This window comes from Cnephaeus nilssonii (genome assembly GCF_951640355.1).
Source record: "Cnephaeus nilssonii genome assembly, chromosome: 12".
NCBI classification, from domain to species: Eukaryota; Metazoa; Chordata; class Mammalia; order Chiroptera; family Vespertilionidae; genus Cnephaeus; species Cnephaeus nilssonii.
In genome coordinates this window covers 25,094,547-25,114,441 of record NC_137083.1, presented here as the reverse complement: position 1 = coordinate 25,114,441, position 19,895 = coordinate 25,094,547, and the positions used below count along the sequence as shown (strand labels likewise).

General features: G+C 39.9%; 1 protein-coding gene across 6 annotated transcripts in view; it reads left to right on the top strand.

Annotated features, from left to right (window-relative positions):
• Positions 1-19,895, top strand: part of DYNC1I1 (dynein cytoplasmic 1 intermediate chain 1) — a gene marked incomplete at both ends in the record, with an annotated part of 245,523 nt that overhangs the window by 123,505 nt on the left and 102,123 nt on the right. For all 6 annotated transcript variants that reach the window (XM_079786742.1, XM_079786740.1, XM_079786741.1 and 3 more), the window contains 3 exons: positions 5,090-5,179; positions 11,083-11,245; positions 13,250-13,349. In XM_079786742.1, the coding sequence (XP_079642868.1) occupies positions 5,090-5,179; positions 11,083-11,245; positions 13,250-13,349 (353 nt within the window). The remainder of the gene's footprint in view (positions 1-5,089; positions 5,180-11,082; positions 11,246-13,249; positions 13,350-19,895) is intronic.

Below are 19,895 nucleotides of genomic sequence, written 5' to 3'. Positions count from 1 at the left end.
TTTGTGTCTTTGAGAGACTGATAGACAAAGAGTTCTGTGGCCACTACAAACTAATGCCTACAACTGGTTTATAACCACTTTAAAAGGGCAGTCACTGTTTTAAAAATTTGTTTCTCTCTTATTCACAGTATCTTATTATGGGACTTTGTACATATTATAAACACAATAGATATTTGTTAGTTTGTTTTTTTATTAAAAAAACTCATCAAACACATATTCTCTGGGGAAGGATTTTCTATTTAAAGAATTAGATAACCTAACATATTAGATAAACTAGCACATTGTTATCACAAACCTAGCCCTTTCTATGGCCAAGCCCTTATAGAATAATATTTTTCCAATAAATTCTATGGGCCACTTTCTGTCATGATGCTGCTTTTTGACTCTTTCAGGAATTAATGTTTAAAACAAAAGCCCTTATATCTGTGAATGGTGAGAACTTGATACTATTTAAGCTGACTAATTCAAGTCATTTGATGAAACCGGCTTCATTTCAAGAACTAGAAGATGAGAATGTAGAGACCACATGGCTCTGATAAAAGCACAACCCCATAGTGAATGGAACTGATAATAAATTAATGTTGACCCATTTTACCCGTTGGTGAATGAGATGGAATACTTTGTTATTAGTTTTACTTCCCCAAGATCTTCACTCGGCTCACTCCCTTAACTCCTTGAATGTTTTACTCAAATGTCACCTCAGTGTGGCTTTTCCTGACCAGTCCATTTTAAATCTCTACTCTCCCTCTCCTTCCCTGCATGCCCAACCCCCTCTCCAGCTTTCTAGTCCCCCCAGCACTTACCTGATACAGTGCATGTTTTGTTTATTGGTTTGAGGTTTCTTTTTAGCAACTCGAATAGAAGTTCCTTGAGCACAGAGATTTTTGTCTGTCTTGTTCTTTGTCATATTCCCAGCACCGGGTATATACTACTGGTAAGTGCTCAATAAATCTTCATTGACATACAAGCTAAGGCACCACCAGTTTGATGGTTTCTGGATACAAGTATTCCCAACTCTCTTGATGGCTTAAGAAAGGATTATTATCCCCACTCAGCAAAGGAGGAAGCAGGGCCTCGCAGAGTTTCTCTGAATTGTGTAACATCAAGAGGCTAGCAAGTGGTAGACCCCAGCCTCAAACTCAGTTACTTCTCTTGATGTCCTGCTCCCACCCAGGTTGTGAGTCTGTTTGACCAGAGGAATTTGTAGTAAGGATGGCTGGCTGGTGGGGTCTCATGGCAGTGGGTTCTGAAATGAAAACGAGAGCAGAATTTGGATGCAGCATGTATATTCTTGAATAATAAAACCACCCATCGCGTAGCTCTCCAGGATGTGAAACCTAACTTCTCCTCGGCGCAGCCTTATGTGGAAGAGTGGTCCATGTTGAAGCCATGTGATGTCTACCTCCACGAACCCCTCCTTGTACCGCAACTGAATAACGTACCTGCTTGTACTTTAGGCCTTTCTCTTCCTCGGCATTTCTGTTTCATGTTGTGCTGTGGGCAGGGGGACAGCATGTGTAATGGCTTGACATGATTTGGAGGTTTTTTTGGTATTTTTCGGTGGGGGGTGGGCCATGACTCGGTCTCCTCATCTATAAAATTAGCCTAATGGTACCAAGTTCTGATAAATGAGTATGCATGTAAAGCATTCATCACTGCCATGGGTATTATTATTGTGTATCTCCTGTATCTCTTCTACTAGGGCAGAGATCATAGACATAAGGCACTCGCCCGGCATTTTCGTTTGCGAGGGCTGCTGGCACAAAGTACCAGAAGCTGGGTGGCTTAACCAGCAGGAGCTTCTGTCTCACAGCTGTGGATGGTTCTGAGACCAAGGTGTTGGCAGAGTTGGTTCCTGCTGAGGCTCCGAGGAAGAAACTTTTCCATGACTCTGCCCTGGTTTCTGGCGGTGTGCTGGCAGTCTTTGGTGTTCCTTGGCCGGTGGAGGCGTCACTCCAATCGTTGCCTTCATCTTCCCAGGGCATTCTCCCTGTGTGTGAGTCTTTGTCTAAACCTCCCCTTTTTATGGGGGTAATAGGTGCCCACTTTACTTCAGTATGGCCTCATTTTAGTTACTTATATCTGCAGCAACCTTATTTCCAGTATGATCACATTCTGAGCTGTTGGGGTTGGGTCTTCAACATATGAATTTGGGGGTGCCCAGTTCAACACATAACAACAGGGGCCTTGACCACCTTTGTTTGTTGGAGTTGCTGGCATTTAGTAAGCTTCAGAGTGTTGCTGCTGAATCCATTGCATTTTCTGAAAATGCCTCTAGAATGTTTAGAAATGGGGCCATTTTTCTCAGCAGATCAGTGTCCTTTGGAAAATTGCCTCCCCATCCAAGGTTTAGCAGAAGAGGACACTTCCATCCAGCCAGTGCCTCACCAGGCTTTGTGTTAGGTCTTTGGATCATGAAGATACAACATGTGTTGGCGAATGTTTTATTCAGGAATTTCCAAGCAGGTTTGCAGTGGGTAGATAGCAGTAATATCTTTATATAGGGGTAAGGTCTTAGAGGCATTATTAACATTATAAAGATTTATTTATCTAAAAATCTGTGTTCTTTTCAAAATTTCAGTGCAACTTTTTATCTCATCAGTATGTATTAATAAATGACAGTTTTCCTTAAAAGTGTTTTACATATACTAGAGCCCTGGTGCACAAATTTGTGCACTGGTGGGCAGGGGTCCCTCAGCCCAGCCTGCCTCCTCTCACAGTCCAAGAGCCCTCAGGGGATGTCCTACTGATGGCTTAGGCGGGGAGCGGGCCTAAGCTGCAGTCTAGCCTCTCTCTGCAGGAAGCAATCTGACTGATCAGGGGAAAGCATCGCCCCTGTCACCCCACTGCTGCTGCCACTGCCAGCCGCTGTAGCTGCCAACATGTTTTCATCAACACGGACTCCAGTCCCTTCACTACGAAAAAATGACAACTTTCTTTAGGCATTTTCAAGATGTCTGTTTCATAGGATATGATATTTCTTTCTTTCTTTTTTTTTTTTTATCTTCACCTGAGGATATTTTTCCATTGATTTTTAGAGAGCGTGGAAGACTGAGGGAAAGACAGAGAAAAACATCAATGTGAGAGGGACACTTTGATTGGTTGCCTCCTGCATGAGCCCTGACCTGGGCCCCGGCCAGGGAGGAGCCTGCAACCTAGGTACTAGCCCTTGACCAGAATCGAACCTGGACCCTGCAGTTGGCAGGCCGAGACTCTATCCACTGAGCCAAACCAACTAGGGCAGGATATGACATTTCTTAGACCCTCCAGTAGCAGACCTTCATTTTTTACTCAAGGAGTGAGGTGGAAAAACCCTAGATCACCTTCTTAGATTCTTATTAGGAAGGTTACCAAGAACACTGCGAGTGGCATACCAGGAGCTTAGCCAATGAGCGGTCAGAAAAGGTGTTTCCTCTGCAGCTCACACGCAGAGGCGGGACTGCCAGCGAGGGCCTGCCCTCAGCCGTGGCGGCTGCAAACGGGTCCTCTCCCTTCTCCCCTCCTGGCCTGTGCTTGGCCGCGGAGGCTGCAGGCAAGCCCGCCCTCTCCTCTCTGGGCCTGCCCTCGGCCATGGCGGCTTGGGCAGGCCCCTCTGTCTCTGTCTCCGTCTCCGCTCCGGGCCTCACCTATGCGGAGCCTCCTCCTGATTGGTCGTGACTGTTGCGGCATCCCGGCTAATTTGCATATTACCTCTTTATTTATATATATATATATATATATATATATATATATATATATATATATATATATAAAGATAGAGTGGATATAAGGTAATGATGTTGATGATACAACCTATACACATGTGTTTAAAGTAATATATTTTAATGAAAAGTCCCACTTAAAATTTAATTATCTAATTTGCACTGCTATACTTTATACATCCATATTTTAAAAATTGATATTCCTTACACAAATCACTTGCTTAATATAGTGGGAACTTTTGGAGTTACTTTTTGGGCTATCCATACTTATTTATTTGGACATTTATGTATGCATTTATAGGGCATTCTCTAATTGTTTGGTGCTGAAGTTTTGAGTTGATATGTCTCGGGATTTATTGTGATGGAAATGGGACTGTATATAGAGCTTTAGATCTTATAGATTTGTAAATATTTGTTGAATGAATGAATATATGAATGAATGTATGGGGGAAGGAAATGAAGTCATTTATTTTAAACTCCATTTGAACCAACAAAATCAGTAACTTTCAGTGAATATAATACTTAGGAGTGAGGGTAATATATTAAAAACTGTGAAAGCAAGTTTTAGTTCTTTGGATCATTTTATTTTTATAAGTTGGATTTTCTTGTGACATTTGGACTCTCCCCTACATCGTGACTGATGATTCCAAGAGGCCTACAATGAAAGGGGCCTCTGAGACAGGCAGGTTGAGAGCAGAGAGAGAGTGAGCACACATTTGCATAGGGCAGGAAGGGCACTATAACATCTGGCAGTGGTAGCCTCCTGGGTCCATTTGTTAGTGCTCATTAAATTCACATTAATGCATGAGCTGCTCTGGATGTGTAAATGCCATGTGGGTTGGTTGCTTTCTCAGAGGCCAATGGCAATGACTTTTGGGGGCCCTACCCCTGGTGGTTTACTTGCCAATGGCATTTGACCTGGGGTCAGACTTGTATTTAACCCTTTCCTGTAGGTCAAAAACAAATTAATTTGGTGAGAATTAAATTGGAAATGAGTCGTCTGTACAGCAGGTGTCCCCTGTGGAGAATGTGCCCCAGGTGGAAACATTTTAAGATCTGTTTTGGGGCCATCTCTGAAGAAGCTTCAGAGGTCAGAGAGGCAATTCCAAGACATCCCATGTGGTGAGGGCCTGGAGATGGAGGTAGCAGGTGCTGACTCAGGGCGGCTTTCTCAGCAACTTGGGGGGACTTTCAAAGAGGCTCCTTTGGGAGATAATTTATTTATATATTCATGAACATATATCTTGGGCATTCATTGTGGACTGATTCACTTAGAAGTTGCCCTAAATGATTAGAACTTTACCCTTTGCCCCTACCTCCCACCATCAACCAAAGGCTTTGATTTGAAGCAACAATAATAGTGCATTGCTCTCTTTCTTTTTTTCTAGAGGATGAAGATGATGAGGAAATGGTGGAACCTAAAATTGGCCACGATTCAGAACTGGAAAATCAAGATAAAAAACAGGAAGTGAAGGAAGGTATGGTGTGGGAGATACATTGTGTCATTAAGGGACTCTAGAGGTAAGTAAAAATTAAATGTACACCCCCTGTGTGGGAAGGTTTTCTATGATTGTTCAATACATTACATTTAGCAGCATGAACTTCAATCTCCAAAGCAAGAGTCATTTTTTATTTTGACTGCTAGAGGCAAATAGAGTGCAAACCATCCACAATTCCAGCAACAAATCCAGTCATGATTTCAGTAAAATTATTACTGAATAATGAGAAAATAAGACATTTGTTATCAATTGTTGTGCTATCTAGAAGCTTTATTATATATTCCCAATGATAACATAACAAGAAAGCAAAACAACAACAACACACAAACAAACAAGAAAACTAAAGCAAAAGAGAAAATGGTTATGGTATGTAAAGTACTTCCCAGGGAATATAGTCAATAATATTGTAATAACTATGTATGGTGTCAGATGAGTACTATACTTATGGGGCGATCACTTTCAGAAGGCATAGAAATGTTCTAATCAGTACACCCAAAACTAATATAATATTGTATGTCATCTGTAATTGAAATTTTTTAAAATTATAACAAAGGAAAAGAAAGGGGAAGACAATACTACAGGTGCTGTTTCGCCTAAAAATTATCCCTTCGAGATTCTCAGCCCTGCAGATACAAGAGAACTCTGAAATTGTCATTCTTATTGACCAATGAGTGTCTTTGAGAACGGAGTGTGGATTTAAAAGTTCCTTCCATATTTCCTACTGAATGCCCACCATATAGGTCAACATAACTCTAATTAGAAGCCCATTTGACTTAACATTTTAAAGACGCCCGTGGCTCTGGCACAATATGTGTCACATGGTTGTCACTGAGGACGTTTGAGGGAAAGGGTACATACTGGTCACGTGTACTCACTTCAGTCTGCTCAGGCACTGAGGTTGGTTACGGTCAAGTTCTGGGTCACAATGGAGGGCAAGGAGTGGATTCATCTTTAATAGTGGCATCCACAGAGGGGACAGAAGTTACTTTTCTTGAGAGATTCTAAATGGATTTGATTGAAGAGATTTCACATTCAAACTTCTACTAAGAACATATTTTTTTAAAGCTGGTGAATAAAATATCATTGACAAAGGTGTAGCATGAGAAAAACTAAATCAGAATTTATTAAGATACCCTCTTCTTGCTTTTGCAACATGTCCTTAAGATATACTGGGGGATAAGGAGATGGGGCATGTTTTGCGTGTCTTGGCACAGATCACCCCCCCACCACCACCACCACACATACACACACACCCACACCCCAACCTCCAAATTGTCTACTCTGGCAAAACATTGCAACCACCTTCTTCACTTCTGAGCAGAAACACCCTCTAATTTCAACTGTTACTCATGCTTCATGGAATTGATTAAAGTCCTGTTAAAAGTCAAGAAGACGTTTGCAATACATTTTCTATTACTGCTGCGCGGTGCGCTTTATTCTCTATTAATGGCTTTTCTGCAAATTAGCACATAATGGGTTAAAAGCATGTTTATGATGGCATCAATGGCATTTTTTTTTTTCAAAGCAAGACAGTATTTTGCAAACTTTTGAAAGAATCTCTAGCAGATATAATCGTGGCGCCATTCACACGGCTGCATGGTAGTTAGGGCTGTGTCAGCACTCCCATTATGAACCCTGAGTTTCAGGGATTTATTACTCAGCCATAAAAATTTGCTCTGGGCTGAAACTTGACATACATGGTTTCAAACCAGTGAACACATTTTTGAGAAATCTGGCCTGTTTTGGAGTTAAAAAAAAAAAAAGTGGTGAGGGAGATGGGAAAATAATCAGCGCTCACTAGCTTTTGACATTTTTGCCCATGTGACATCAAAATGCATTAAACAATAAAGAAATATGGGTTTGATGTATGACTGTTTTCACTCTGTTTTCCACAACAGAGGAGAGAAAAACAGCAGGTACGTTTTAGCTTTTAATCAAAATGTAGGGAATTTGTATGTGGGAGTGTCTTTGTGTCTTCAGGTTTGGAGGTTTGAAACAACAGCATCGGAAACCTCACTCCTATAAAATGCATGTCAGCTCCTAAACCTCACATTAACGTCCGTGGAGGATGCCCTCTCTATTAGTCTGGTTTGATTTGCTTGTTTATGAACTGATTTCACTATAAAATTCTCGTAAGAGCCATGCTCCTATTTAATCTGATTTTAAATTTAAGCTTTGTGGGGTTTCATTTATTTATTTTTTGTCTTTTAAATATATTCTTGAAAAACATTAAAAGATATCATTTTTATATTGAAATTTAAAACTAAATCATAGAAACAAGGCAAGACAAGTGAATATTTTTAAAATAACTCTTAACCAAAAAAAAATGATATTGTAAAAGATTCAATAGAATTGTGAAATTCATGATGAATTTTACATTTTTACAGAGAAAAAAAATCCCAAGAACCCAAGAAACCAAAAGATATACTATATAATAAATAAATTAAAAAGAAACTAAAAAAGTACACCTTAAGGCTGGTAAGAAAACTCGAGAAAATAGGTTAAACTAATCATGAAAGACATAAAGTATTTTCATATGTAAAGCCAATATAAATTAACATTTCTACAATAAGTAGAATATAAAGTAAACCCTGAAATAAAATTTATATTAGATTTTAATTTTGCAGGACATGAATTCACAGAATTAGGCAGCCATCTAAACTTTGAATTTCATGAATGCAACACATGTTATCACACTTGTTATTCAAGCTAAATATAACTGTTCAGGTACATTTTGCAAGTTTGAAATCCGTCATGTCATTTGGACCACATGTAAGTCAAATTCACATATTCTGCTTTTTATAAAGAATCTTTTTTTAAGGTCACTTTAAATGCAAAAATTATTGTTAGCTCTTGGCAGAAATAATAAAAATTTTGTTGCAAAAAAAACCCTGCTATAATATTTCTTATAAGAAAATAAAATATTATAATGCCCATATTTTGCTCTGATATGCCTTATTAAATTAATCCTGCCCTTTTCATGCAGTGAACGTGTTAAAAAATTGACTAGGTTCCAGTGATAGGGAAAAGCTGCAGAAACAGATATTTCAGGGGGGACTTGGGGATTATCCTGGGGTAAAACTATTCTGATTCTAATTGTTTATGCTTGTATTTTGAACCTTCTGGATTCCATTAATCAACCAATTTTCTTTCATAAAATATGATGTGTGGAGAGGTTTCATCTCTGAATACAGCTTTTGAGTATGGTTCTTGGATGCTCCATTATATTTTCATTACATTGTAACAACATTTATCAATTTAAAGATTTTTAAGTATGGGAGGTTTTGGGTTTTTTTTTTCTTTTCAAAAATACCTGTGGTCCTACTTAACTCCTAAGTTGAATATTGTTTACGATGTCAAAAAACTACTTGTCTGCACATGCATCTTATTATTTTGTGCAAACAAATCTTGTCATTTGATCCCTGTTAGACATCAAAGCTTAACATAAGATATATCCTTTGTTTTGCTCCAGTAGCAATTTAATTTTAAGCCAAATATTGTATTGTCAAATATAATATCTGAAGAGGCTACTCTGAAGAGACTACTGCTTCACCTACCTGAACTTGGCCTTTGCAAATACACTTTGATCAGCCATTTATGTTTCTCTTAGAGAGAAGTTATATGTCTTGAAAGATGAGATCAAAGTGACAATAAGCTACAGGGGAGAAAAAAATTACAGAAAATTACACAGATACTATTTTTTAGTCAAGGTAATGGACCTGTAAGGAAAGATACAGGTAAAACAGAAGAAGCTGAAGAAGATAAACAGAGAATAGAAAGAGTTTTTTTAGTATTATAAAAATGGAATAAAGGGGAAAATTCCTGTCTCTGCCTAATTTCAAGGGTGCCTCAGTCATCCATCAACAGTGACTAAGGCTAAACGAGGCTATTAAAATAAGACATTTTCCTTGGTCCTATAGTACCCTTGTTTAGTGAAGTTTATTTATTTATATAACAGTACTAACCAAAATAAAATAACCCTCACATTTTGTAGGGTTATTTATTTATTTTGCCTAGTTACATTGAGTAGTTTTACTGTTTTCTTGAACTTACATACGGGTGAAAAATTCAAATTCATACTAATAATATATAGGAGTTTTAAGAAGTAGACTACTAAATTGCTACCTAAAGAGTAATGATTAAATACTTAACTATTTGCCCAGTGTATTTATCTTTAACCCTTAAACCAGACTTAGTGTTTAGGTATCATGGCCTCCTTTGCCCAAAGACCTTTAACTGCTTGAAGAATCGAAGCTAACGTATGGCACAGGAAATGTTGATTTTGTAGAGTTCTTGTTATGGTCCTTTCACTATTTCTCAGGCCAGTGTCTGGGCAGTTCTGCTCAGCAGAAGTTGATGGGGGTTCTTGGAGAGTCCCAGCAGACACTGGCATCTTTCGGGTTCTGGAGACTTCAGCAGCAAAGAAATGTTTTTAACTATATTTAAAAACTAGGGAATGGGCTGTTTTTGGAGATCTTCTGCTGGAGTGGATTTATCATTTTTTGTTATAATGTTACCTGGAGAGCATTTTTCAAGGTGTGAACCAACTACACCAGGGTCATGCTAGTTTCTCGTACGAGGACAGATTTTGGGGTCCATCCCTCCGGACCTCCTGCATTGTGGTCTGGGGCAGGAAAGGGGCGGTGGGAAGGGGAGAGGCATTATGAACCTGAAAAGTTTGCGATCCACTCCATGGCTCTGCAGAAGAGCTTTGGACAGTTCCCATTTCTCAGAACAGTGGCTGTGAGATACCATGAATAGAAGCAAGTAATGTTTACATAAAACATTATGCTCCAGGTCTGCACCTGAAAGAGTCCTCTGACCATGTGGCCGTATGGACATTGGTCCTGGTTATACGGGGATGGTGGTAGAAGTGTTTGGAAAAGCCAGGGGCTGAGTGATTCCACCAGGGACGCACCTGTAATTGTAATGCACTGCCCCCTTCCGTAGCTTAAACTTCAGGCACTTCTGGTGCCACGGAAAGAGGCATCCATCAAACGTGGACTGAAGGCTCCCTGCCCGGAGTTGAATGGGGTTCCTGAAGAACCACAAAGGCTCAGCTGACAGCTTCTGCCCTTGAGGGTCTCTCAGTCTGGAAGAGTTCCTAATCCTTCATCGGTTTATGTAAACCCTGCTACTGAAGAAACAGTTTATGTAACTTAATTGTGACTCTGAAGAGAACTTTCTTTCAGATACCATGACACATTGCTGTTTTTTTCATCTTCTTTGCCTCATTTTTTGCATTTTCAGGATTCGTGATAAGCTTAACCATGCTAGAAAAGTGAGGCATATAAGCGATTGTGAGGTGTACAAACAGAAGATATTTGGGGTGAAAGCGGGTTTGGAAGGACATGTCAGGTTTTGAGTGGAATGTATATAGCAATCAGTCAGCCTTATCAGCTCACCATCTAAAATAAAATGAATTTACCCAGAGAAAGAGGACAGATGCTATATGGATCATAGCATTGGTAGTTCTTAATTATTTATTATGTGCAGCTTTACAGTAGTCTCTAATATACATAGTTTTAGGTTTCTCTAATATTCATTATTCCAGCTTTTTTTTTTCAGTTTAGTTCTAAAGACAACATTATTCAAAACTGATTGCTTAGAACCCACCAATCTATTTTCATTGGTAATATTTTTCAGCTCTTCCAAACAGTAAGCAGGCCAGATATGAGATCTTTTTGTAAAATTGGCAGTGAAGACATCTGCAAAAAACGTTCTGTGTGAATGTGGGAGTAATTTAGACTGGCTATTTACAAGGGCTTATCTCCTGTGTCTTATCATTCCTTTGATAAGCAGTCTGTTTCTAGAGTTGGATTCCTCTTGAGATGTTTTAATTGTCCTTTTTTTTCCCCTAACGATCTCTTTTACATAAAAAGCCCCTCCCAGGGAGCTGACAGAAGAAGAGAAACAGCAGATCCTTCATTCAGAGGAATTTCTCATCTTTTTTGACCGGACCATCCGGGTCATTGAAAGAGCGCTGGCCGAAGACTCGGACATCTTCTTTGACTATAGTGGTCGAGAGTTAGAGGAAAAAGATGGGTTAGTTCCTTGTGTGCATTAAAAAAAAACAAAAAAACAGTAATAAGTTATCTGTTGATCCTAAATTCATGTGTGTGTCACCGTTGCAAATCCCGAATCTAACAAATCAGAGGAGGATGAAATTCCAGGGTTGATCTTGCTAAACAGCTTTGACTAAGGGCTTTGGTTATAGCTTCTGGCTTAGAGTTTCCCTGTAATTATCATGTGCTTCCGTAAAATGCTTTTGAACTTGATATCAGGGGAACGGGCCAGGTGATAGAGACTGGCAGAGTCATATGTACCTCGTCCTCTGACAAAACACCCTTATAAGCAGCAGAAGGAGATTTATGTTCTATCCAGTAGATCTATGTTTTTATGTCTAAGCAAACAGGAAACTGAAGAAAATAAACACTGATAGACCTTAACTTATGTGGGAGACAGTGAACAGAAACTAGAAATGTTTTCCTCTTTAGACACCATAAGATTCTGTGTCTATGCCTTTTAAGAAACACACATGCAGGGATATATTACAGATAAAACAAACAAAAAAGTAATCAATAAAAGCAAATGGCCCCAAATGACTTTCTCTGTGACTGCAACCTATACATTGTAAAAGGCAGTGGCTGCTAACCATCATCATGGGAATAATAAAGAGGCACTTTATGAACTTCGTATGAAATAGAAATAGCTGGTTTTTAGTCGCCAATTTCTTTATGCCAAGAACAATATGAAAAGGTGAGAACTCCTGTCTTTTTCATCAGACCTGAGTTTTTTACTATTTCTAAAATTCAGATAACATTCTCAAAGGACAACCTATCATCATTGAAGACACTCAAAGGAATACAGCAGAGGCTCCAAACACAGTTTCAAAAGGGGGTTCTGAAATGTCCTAAACAGTTAAAGAGACAATAGTGTTTTGAATATACATGTTGTGAGATGTTTGTTTTCTTTATAAAAGCCCACTCTGTGGCTCAGTTTATTTTTCTAGGTGCTATTTCCTTCTGGGTGTCTGGCCCGCTGTTATTCTGGCATCCTGACAGTTACTTGGGTGCATATACCTCTTGCCTGAGTTTGCAAGGGTGGAGATGCAGAAGGGTTAACAGGAGAAAAAAACACACAAAAAAAACTCAGAATAAGGCAGCTGATTAGAGCCTAAGTAAATAATCTGAAACCAGGTCACCCAGTACAAGTGATGCAGGATGCAAGCCAACGGAATGAAGCAAATGAGCAGGAAAAAAAGGTGAGTGTGGAGAAATTCTTGAACCAAAGCCCAAGAAATGTAGGCAGTTTTTTATGCACATCCAAAAGCTGCTGGCAGAGAATAAGCATGACTCAATTTAAACACTCAGTCGATGGAGCAAATGCACGACCAGGGAAGTACTCTTCAGAGGAGGTTTGGTGGCCAGCTGAGTATCAGCCAAGTAAACACTGGCCCGAGTGTAATTATCCCAGACCCCGATGCTGTTTTAGTCTATGTGTAGCATCTCATACACTTGCTGCACCCCCCACTCTCCAGCATATCTGTTCATGGTGGAACTTGCCACTTGCTATTGAGCAGGGAGGCAACCGTTGCAGCTAATCAGAAATTACTGGTAAAGAGAAACATGCACATCACGTCTGGTCTAAGGCCAGATAAGGGAGCACTGATCTCGAAGACTCTCCAAGAGTGTGTGCTCCCTTGACAACAGGGACATTTCTAGTAAACTCTGCTTTAGGATAGAACTTACTGAGAGAAGGAGACGCCTTCAGCACTGGTCAAGATGAGAACCTGAAACAAATTTGACATTTCATACCAGGCTTGGGACAACATGTGGAAACCTTTTCTGGGCCAGGTTAGAGAGAGCTTTTCATAAAGGAGACCCTCGATAGTTAATTTGTGAACAGAGTTTGTTATACAAATGGATGCTTTGGCTTCAGGGAGTATTGTGTACCATGCTTTTCCGTGTCATTCTTTCAGCATTAGCAAACGAGATAAAGCCCCATTCTGAAGCATCATATTGATCTTTGATATTTAAATCCTCCCAGGGATGTCCAGGCTGGAGCCAACCTTTCTTTCAATCGTCAGTTCTATGATGAGCATTGGTCCAAGCACCGAGTAGTCACCTGTATGGACTGGTCTCTCCAGGTAAGAATTATTGCTGGGATGGGACAAACTGAGCTTGTGTTCTCATGGCATTTGTATTAAAAAAAAAAAAGAAGAAGAAGAAGAAGAGGGGTTTGCTCCACTACTTTGGATATGCTCATTAACCTACAATTTTTTCTATGCCTGTTGGGTGTCTTTCTTATTTTCCTGAGGTTTCAGTTTCAACTTTGCACTCTGTTATCCATATATATTGAGTACTTACTATGTGCCAGGTACCCGACAGGGACCCGGCCATTCTGTCTCTGAAGCTACTCTCATTAAGGTTGCCAGTGGTTTCCTATTTGTCAAATCCTGTGGTTATTGTTAAGCCTTCCTTGGCCCTGGCATTCCAGTTTAGTTGGCTTTCCCATTCTTCTAAAAACAATATCCTTCCACAGAGTTCCACACACTATTCTCCTCTGGTTCTCAGACTTTTCTAAGGCGTCTTTTCCTCCTCCACCCTTGTGGACCTCATGGCCACGCCCTCACTGTTCTTCCTGACATGGTCTCCGTGGGATATTTCTTCCACCTCTATGGATCCAACCACCACGAGGGCAGCCTGCTTCTATCTCCCACCTAATATCCCTCCTCAATTCCACTTCACACACCAGACAGATGCACTCAGGTGCACCAAAGAATCTCAAACATATCATTAAGTCATTATTTCCACATATTACAAATCTTTTTTTGCCACTACATTCTGTCTATGTTAAAACCATACCCAAGGGCCAAAGCAGAACTTTCATCATTAACATTAGCAACTTCTCCTTTATCTTCCAGACCCCATCAGTCACCAAAATCGTCTATTTCTCTACTCATATATTCCTCACCTTACAACTGTAGTATTGCTAACCTTCTATATCTATGCTTGTCCACCTATCTTCTGAACATCAAGTCAAATATAATTTGAACAATGCAGGGATTAGGGATATCACACACACACACAGTAAAAAAATCTGCATATAACTTTCCAATTGTCCCCTGGTATCTGTGGGTGATTGGTTTCAGGACCAACTCTCACCTTCCCTCCACAGATACCAAAATCTATGGATGTTCAAGTCCCTTCTATAGAACAGTGTAGAACAATGTCAGCCCTCCACATCCATAGATTCCCAACCGTGGATTAAAAAACCAGGGATATGGAGGGGCGAATACATATTTATTGAAAAAATTCGGCATATAAGTGGACCATTGTAGTTCAAACCATGTTGTTCAAGGTTCAACTGTTATCTTTCTAAAGTTCTAATCTGATCACTCTACCCCTAGATTAAAAATCCCTATTATCAATAAGAAAAAAGTCTAAATTCATTAGTGTGGCATTCAGAGTGGAAGAAGACAAATTAACCAAAAGCCAGTTTGCTGAATGGCCAACTCAACTAGTTGACAGTTTATCCAGTGCTGAGCAGTGAAGTTATGTGGGCACAGCCTGGTTGTGGTCCAGGCAGAATTTGAACCCAGATAGTCTGAGCCCTGAGCCCATGTTTTCGATGACCATGCTGTGCTCCTTCCTGCAAAGACAATGACATAATAGCAGTGAGGAGACTAGGAATGCTGAGTCCTGACCATTTATGTCCAGCACCCTTTCTGCTTCCTTGTAGTCTGTGCTTTTAATAGGAAGAATAATCATGGCTAGCTTTTAGTTTGTGTTTCTTACATGCTAAGCACTGTGCCAACTGCTCGGATGGCATGATCCTATTTCACCCTCATAATTTCACATGAGGTGGCCACTGTTGCTTGTTCCATTTTATAGCTGAGGACATCGAAGCTCAGAGAAACTAAGTATTTGCTAAGTCATTCAGCTAGGCTGTGGTAGAGCAGGGATTTGAACCCAAGCCTTTCAGTACGTTAGGGCATATGCTCTTCACCACTGCCTCCCACAAATGGCAATAAATCTGGCACCAAGAGAGGTTATAAGTGCTAAATGATATGGGGCAGGTAGCAAGTGCTTTCAGAGTGCAGTGGAGTTTGGTATCTGTTTCTGGTCAGACAAGGCTTCTCAGAAGACTGGGATTTCAGACAAATGGAGGGAAGAAGAGGGTGTTCTAGGCAGAGCAGTTAAACAGATGGTGTGAAGAGCTCCATTTAATCATGCTGGAGAACTGAAGGGGAGAGTAATCCCCCACAACCGGACTGTCATCAGCCACCGAGTGGGTGAGTGTTCTCTCCTCTTGAGTCTCCTTTTACATCCAAACAGCAGAGCAGGCATGTCATGATGGAGCAGAGATTAATACAAGCAGGGATTGCCCGGCCGCATCCCGCTGCTGTGTGGGTGGTCTGTGAGTGCACTCGGGTGTGTGCACAGAAATCAGATCCAAGCCTAAGGAAACACTTAGCTCGGCTTGTTCACTTGTTCAGAGTCTGCAAATTACACAGGAACCTTATCTGACACATTCCTCAAAGGCAACGTGTACTTGTCCCTGGGTCGGCTGACAGTACTCCCAGAGGAGTGGCAGGGCCAGCTCCTTCTTGCTCATGGATGGATTTGCTTCCATGCAGGATTCTGTGTGATGCTTTTTGTTTCAGGAAGTGAACCTGTAAAGGGCAGAAACTCTACCATAGGGAAACCATGTTTATTTTTCCTCATTTTTGTGTAAGCTGTTCACCTGCACAATGAGGAAGAGGTTTGCAATTCTGAAAAATGTACTTTATATGGAGCACGAGAAAAAGGTTTAGAACCCTCAGCTCCTACATGATAACACTTCTGTGGGGTTCAGAGGACCATGTTTATATGCGTATGGGATGAAGAGACTTCCTGAATGGATCTAGATGCAATCCAGTGATATTAACAAAGAAGGACAGAAGCACACCCTTACATCTTAGTAGGGACACATGCGCTAGGACGAGTACCTGAGTGGAACAGAACGGAAAAAGGGGAGAAAAAAAGAAGACACTACAGTAAGTCCTCACTTAACATCATAAGTAGGTTCTGTGACTTTAAACAAGATGACATATAATGAAACCAATTTCACCAGGGGCTAATGGATATAAACAAGAGTTCAATTCCTAAGGCATCTCATCAGTGTTATAACAGCAAAACAATGTTATTCGAGGATCTACTGTATGAGGTTTCTGTATAGCTTTGTTTTGATCTCCCAAGATTCTTAAACAAGAACACTTTAAGTTTGCAATGTTTGCAAAATATCCACCACACATAATTTCCTGGAAGAAATGTGAGCACTTGGAGAATTACATCAACTTTGTCATTCATTGGATATTGTGTAGTAGAGAGGGTCAATAATACTATACACATAGCATGTGAAAGACTGGTATAAAACCAGACTCAGGGTCTTACTCCCATGATATTGTATTCCTCTCACATGTAAATTGCATTCTCCAATCTTTCAGTCATCATGATACAAACTCGAGTAATTTTGGACAGTTTTTTTAGTTGCCAAATCTAATTTACAATAGCAAGAAAACTCCCACTGACACCAATTCAAATCTGCTAGCATATGGATTTGACACCTACTTCATGCTGTGCCCTCTACTTCTTGCTTGTTTTGGAAATAGCATCCTAACTGGTCTTCCTACCCCAAGTTTCTAGATTGTTGAGTCATTATAAGTATTCTTTCAAGATTAACACTTGTAAAGATTACTTATATGCTCTCAATATCACCTTGGGCATGTTGCCTGACTTCTCTTGGCTTAAGATTCCTCATTCATAAAATGATGGTAATAATACTTAGCTTGCACGCTTATTGTGACTATTGAATGAGTTAATGTATTTAAAGCACTTACAATTTTTTAAAATGTCTAGTACATAAAAAGTACTCAATAAATGTGACAGTGGGGAGTATTAGTAGCACAAGTATAAATAGTTGCAACGTATGACTCCTACCACCCCCAGAGTAAAGTCTAAAATGATTAGCCTATACTCAGTAACTTCTATGAGAATGCCCTGAAATATTTCCAACCTTTCTTCTGCCTTACCTCTTCATACATCTTGGCTCAATGCCAAATGCTACCTTCTGAGGTCTCCTGAATCTATTCTTCTTCACTTTTGGCTAGCTTAAGCAAAAGGGGGAATTTATTGGAGAGCCACTTGGGTACTTATGTGATCCATGGAAAAGATAAAGAACTGGGAGTCAGGAAAAGTAGAAATTTGGGCAGCTTGGGGGACCTCAACAATAAAATGTTATCATAACCTAACTCAATTGCCAGCCCACAGGTTTTGTGTGTCTGTTCAAAATTTACAATGGCCAGCTAAGAGAATGTGATTGGCCCAGTTGGATGTCAGCCCTGCAATGAATGAATTGTCCCTGGGAAGTTAGACAGTGTTTACTGAGGTAATCTCCAGACATGGGAGCATCATTGAGCCAGCTGACACCCAAGAGAAATATCCTGTACCCATATTGGGACCCTTGTCCATTCTGTCCTCTCCCTTTTCTCCTGATAACCTACCCATTTGGCAAAGCCCAACTCTCATTTCTTTTTAGAAATCCTTTTCAATTTTTCTCCCTGCAACACCCCAACTAAAGTGGTTATTTTGTCCTTTGTACTTGTTTATGTTCCTATCTTAGCATATATCATGTTCTGCTTTTATATTTGTACTAGAGGCCTGGTGCACGAAATTCTTGCACGGGTAGGGTCCATAGGCCTGGCCGGCAGTCAGGGCCGATCATGGCCTTCCGCCTGCCAGCCAGGGCTTTCCTTCATTCTGCACTGTCCCCCTGGTGGTCAGCGCATGTCATAGCAAGTGATCGGTCTCCTGGTAAAACTCCCGTGGGGGACAATTTGCATATTAGGCTTTTATACGTATAGATTATAGTTACACATGCATGTGTCTCAGTTCCCTCTACTTAGCAGAGAGTTCCTGTAGAGCAAAGCCTGTTGTTGTTACATTCTTCTCCCACATTTTAGCTGCCATGGTGCCTTGCAAATGCATAGGAGGCACTTGATGCAGGATACAATGAACTAGAAGCCAAACAGACTTTAAATAGGGTTCTCACGTCTTCACCTATTAGCATCATAACTGGGAACAAGTTACTCACCCAGGGAGTCTCAGCTTCTACATCTCTAGAAATAGGAAAACCATTGCTAGTTTAGATTGCAAGGATCAAATGAGTTAATCACCCACATCAGTGTCTGGCACATAATGGGCATTTAAAACATGTTGTTTCCTTTCTCTCTAATAAAAGTTAGACTTTATTTCTCTATAACAGCAAACAGCTTGAGAGCATATCTGGTCATTTCCAGGTAAGAATTCTCCTAGGTTAAATATTAGATAATCCAGCCTCATTAGTAACCACAAACTTCATACTTGTTCGCATTCTCTTTAAACTCACACTTTTAACATTTAAGGTTTAAATAATTGTTCAGAAATTTACTTTTTATTGGAGAATAACAAATTTGACTAGTCATGTTCAAAGAAATAACAGAAAAAGGCATGCTAGAGGAGATTTTTGAATTCATAAAATTTCACATGCAATAAGAGTTAAAGTAGTATCTTTAGGACTTATGATCCCAATTATAGAAATTACACCAAAGACATTTCACTGGTATTTTCCTAAAGCTCTCCCTGTTTTCTAAAGGGGTTTTAAACCCAAATAGTTTAAAATATTTTTAATGGAAAAAAGAAAAGCTACAAGTGGGAGCTGACGATGAAACCCAGATGTGAAGCTGTGGGATATTATTCAAGACACATCTGGCTGCTCATTGACCACTCTGATAGTAGTGGCGGTGTTGATGTTTATAGAGTTGCCTTTTTACATGCGACATACTTAAACTTCAGCTGGACAGTCTGGAGACTTCTGTGTTTAGATGTTAGTGTCTTTGAATGGGCCTTTGATTTAGCCACTGAGGAGTGTTTTCTGATAAAGAGTGATTACATCCAATGATGGCCGCATACATGTATTGTAGGCTTGTACTTCCTCTGCATCAACCAGCAAGTTGTCGCTCTGTGCAGTTTTCTTAAATTGAGGGATCTTAAAGAATGAATAAAGCCACAGGGAAGACTTAGGTTTAATTATTGTAGATAGAAAAATGTTGATGTTCAAATTTATAAGGATAATCTACTTTTAAATACATACACCACATAGTGAAATATAGGGGAGAAATTAAATGATCTCTGAGCGAAGGGTGATAGGATCTGTTATAATCCTAATATCATTGCATATGTAATGATACAATTTTTAATGTGGCTGCCTTATGGAAATCCCAGGTAGGAGTGGCCTTTTCATGAAATGTTGTACCTCCCACAAGATCCACCCCTCAGTTTGTTTATTAACACACAGCACAGAGATATCATAGTGTGAGGAGGTATTTCTATTCACTGTGGAGTCCTAATGGTTTTACTGGTTGTGTTTCCTGCACTTATGCTTCTAATTGTTGGAATTATTTTATAACAAGGGATCAAATATAAAGCCTTTCCACTGAGCACAGTTATTAAAATTTTTAAAAAGCATCTGTAATTCAATAGGTTTTGGCACAAGTTTAGCATGTGGTAGGAGTTGCTAGGCCCTAGACTCAGAAGTCAATAAAAACTAGTCTCTGCACTCAGAGTGCTTACAACCTTGTAAGAGACAGAGGTGGGGGGAAACCATAATACAA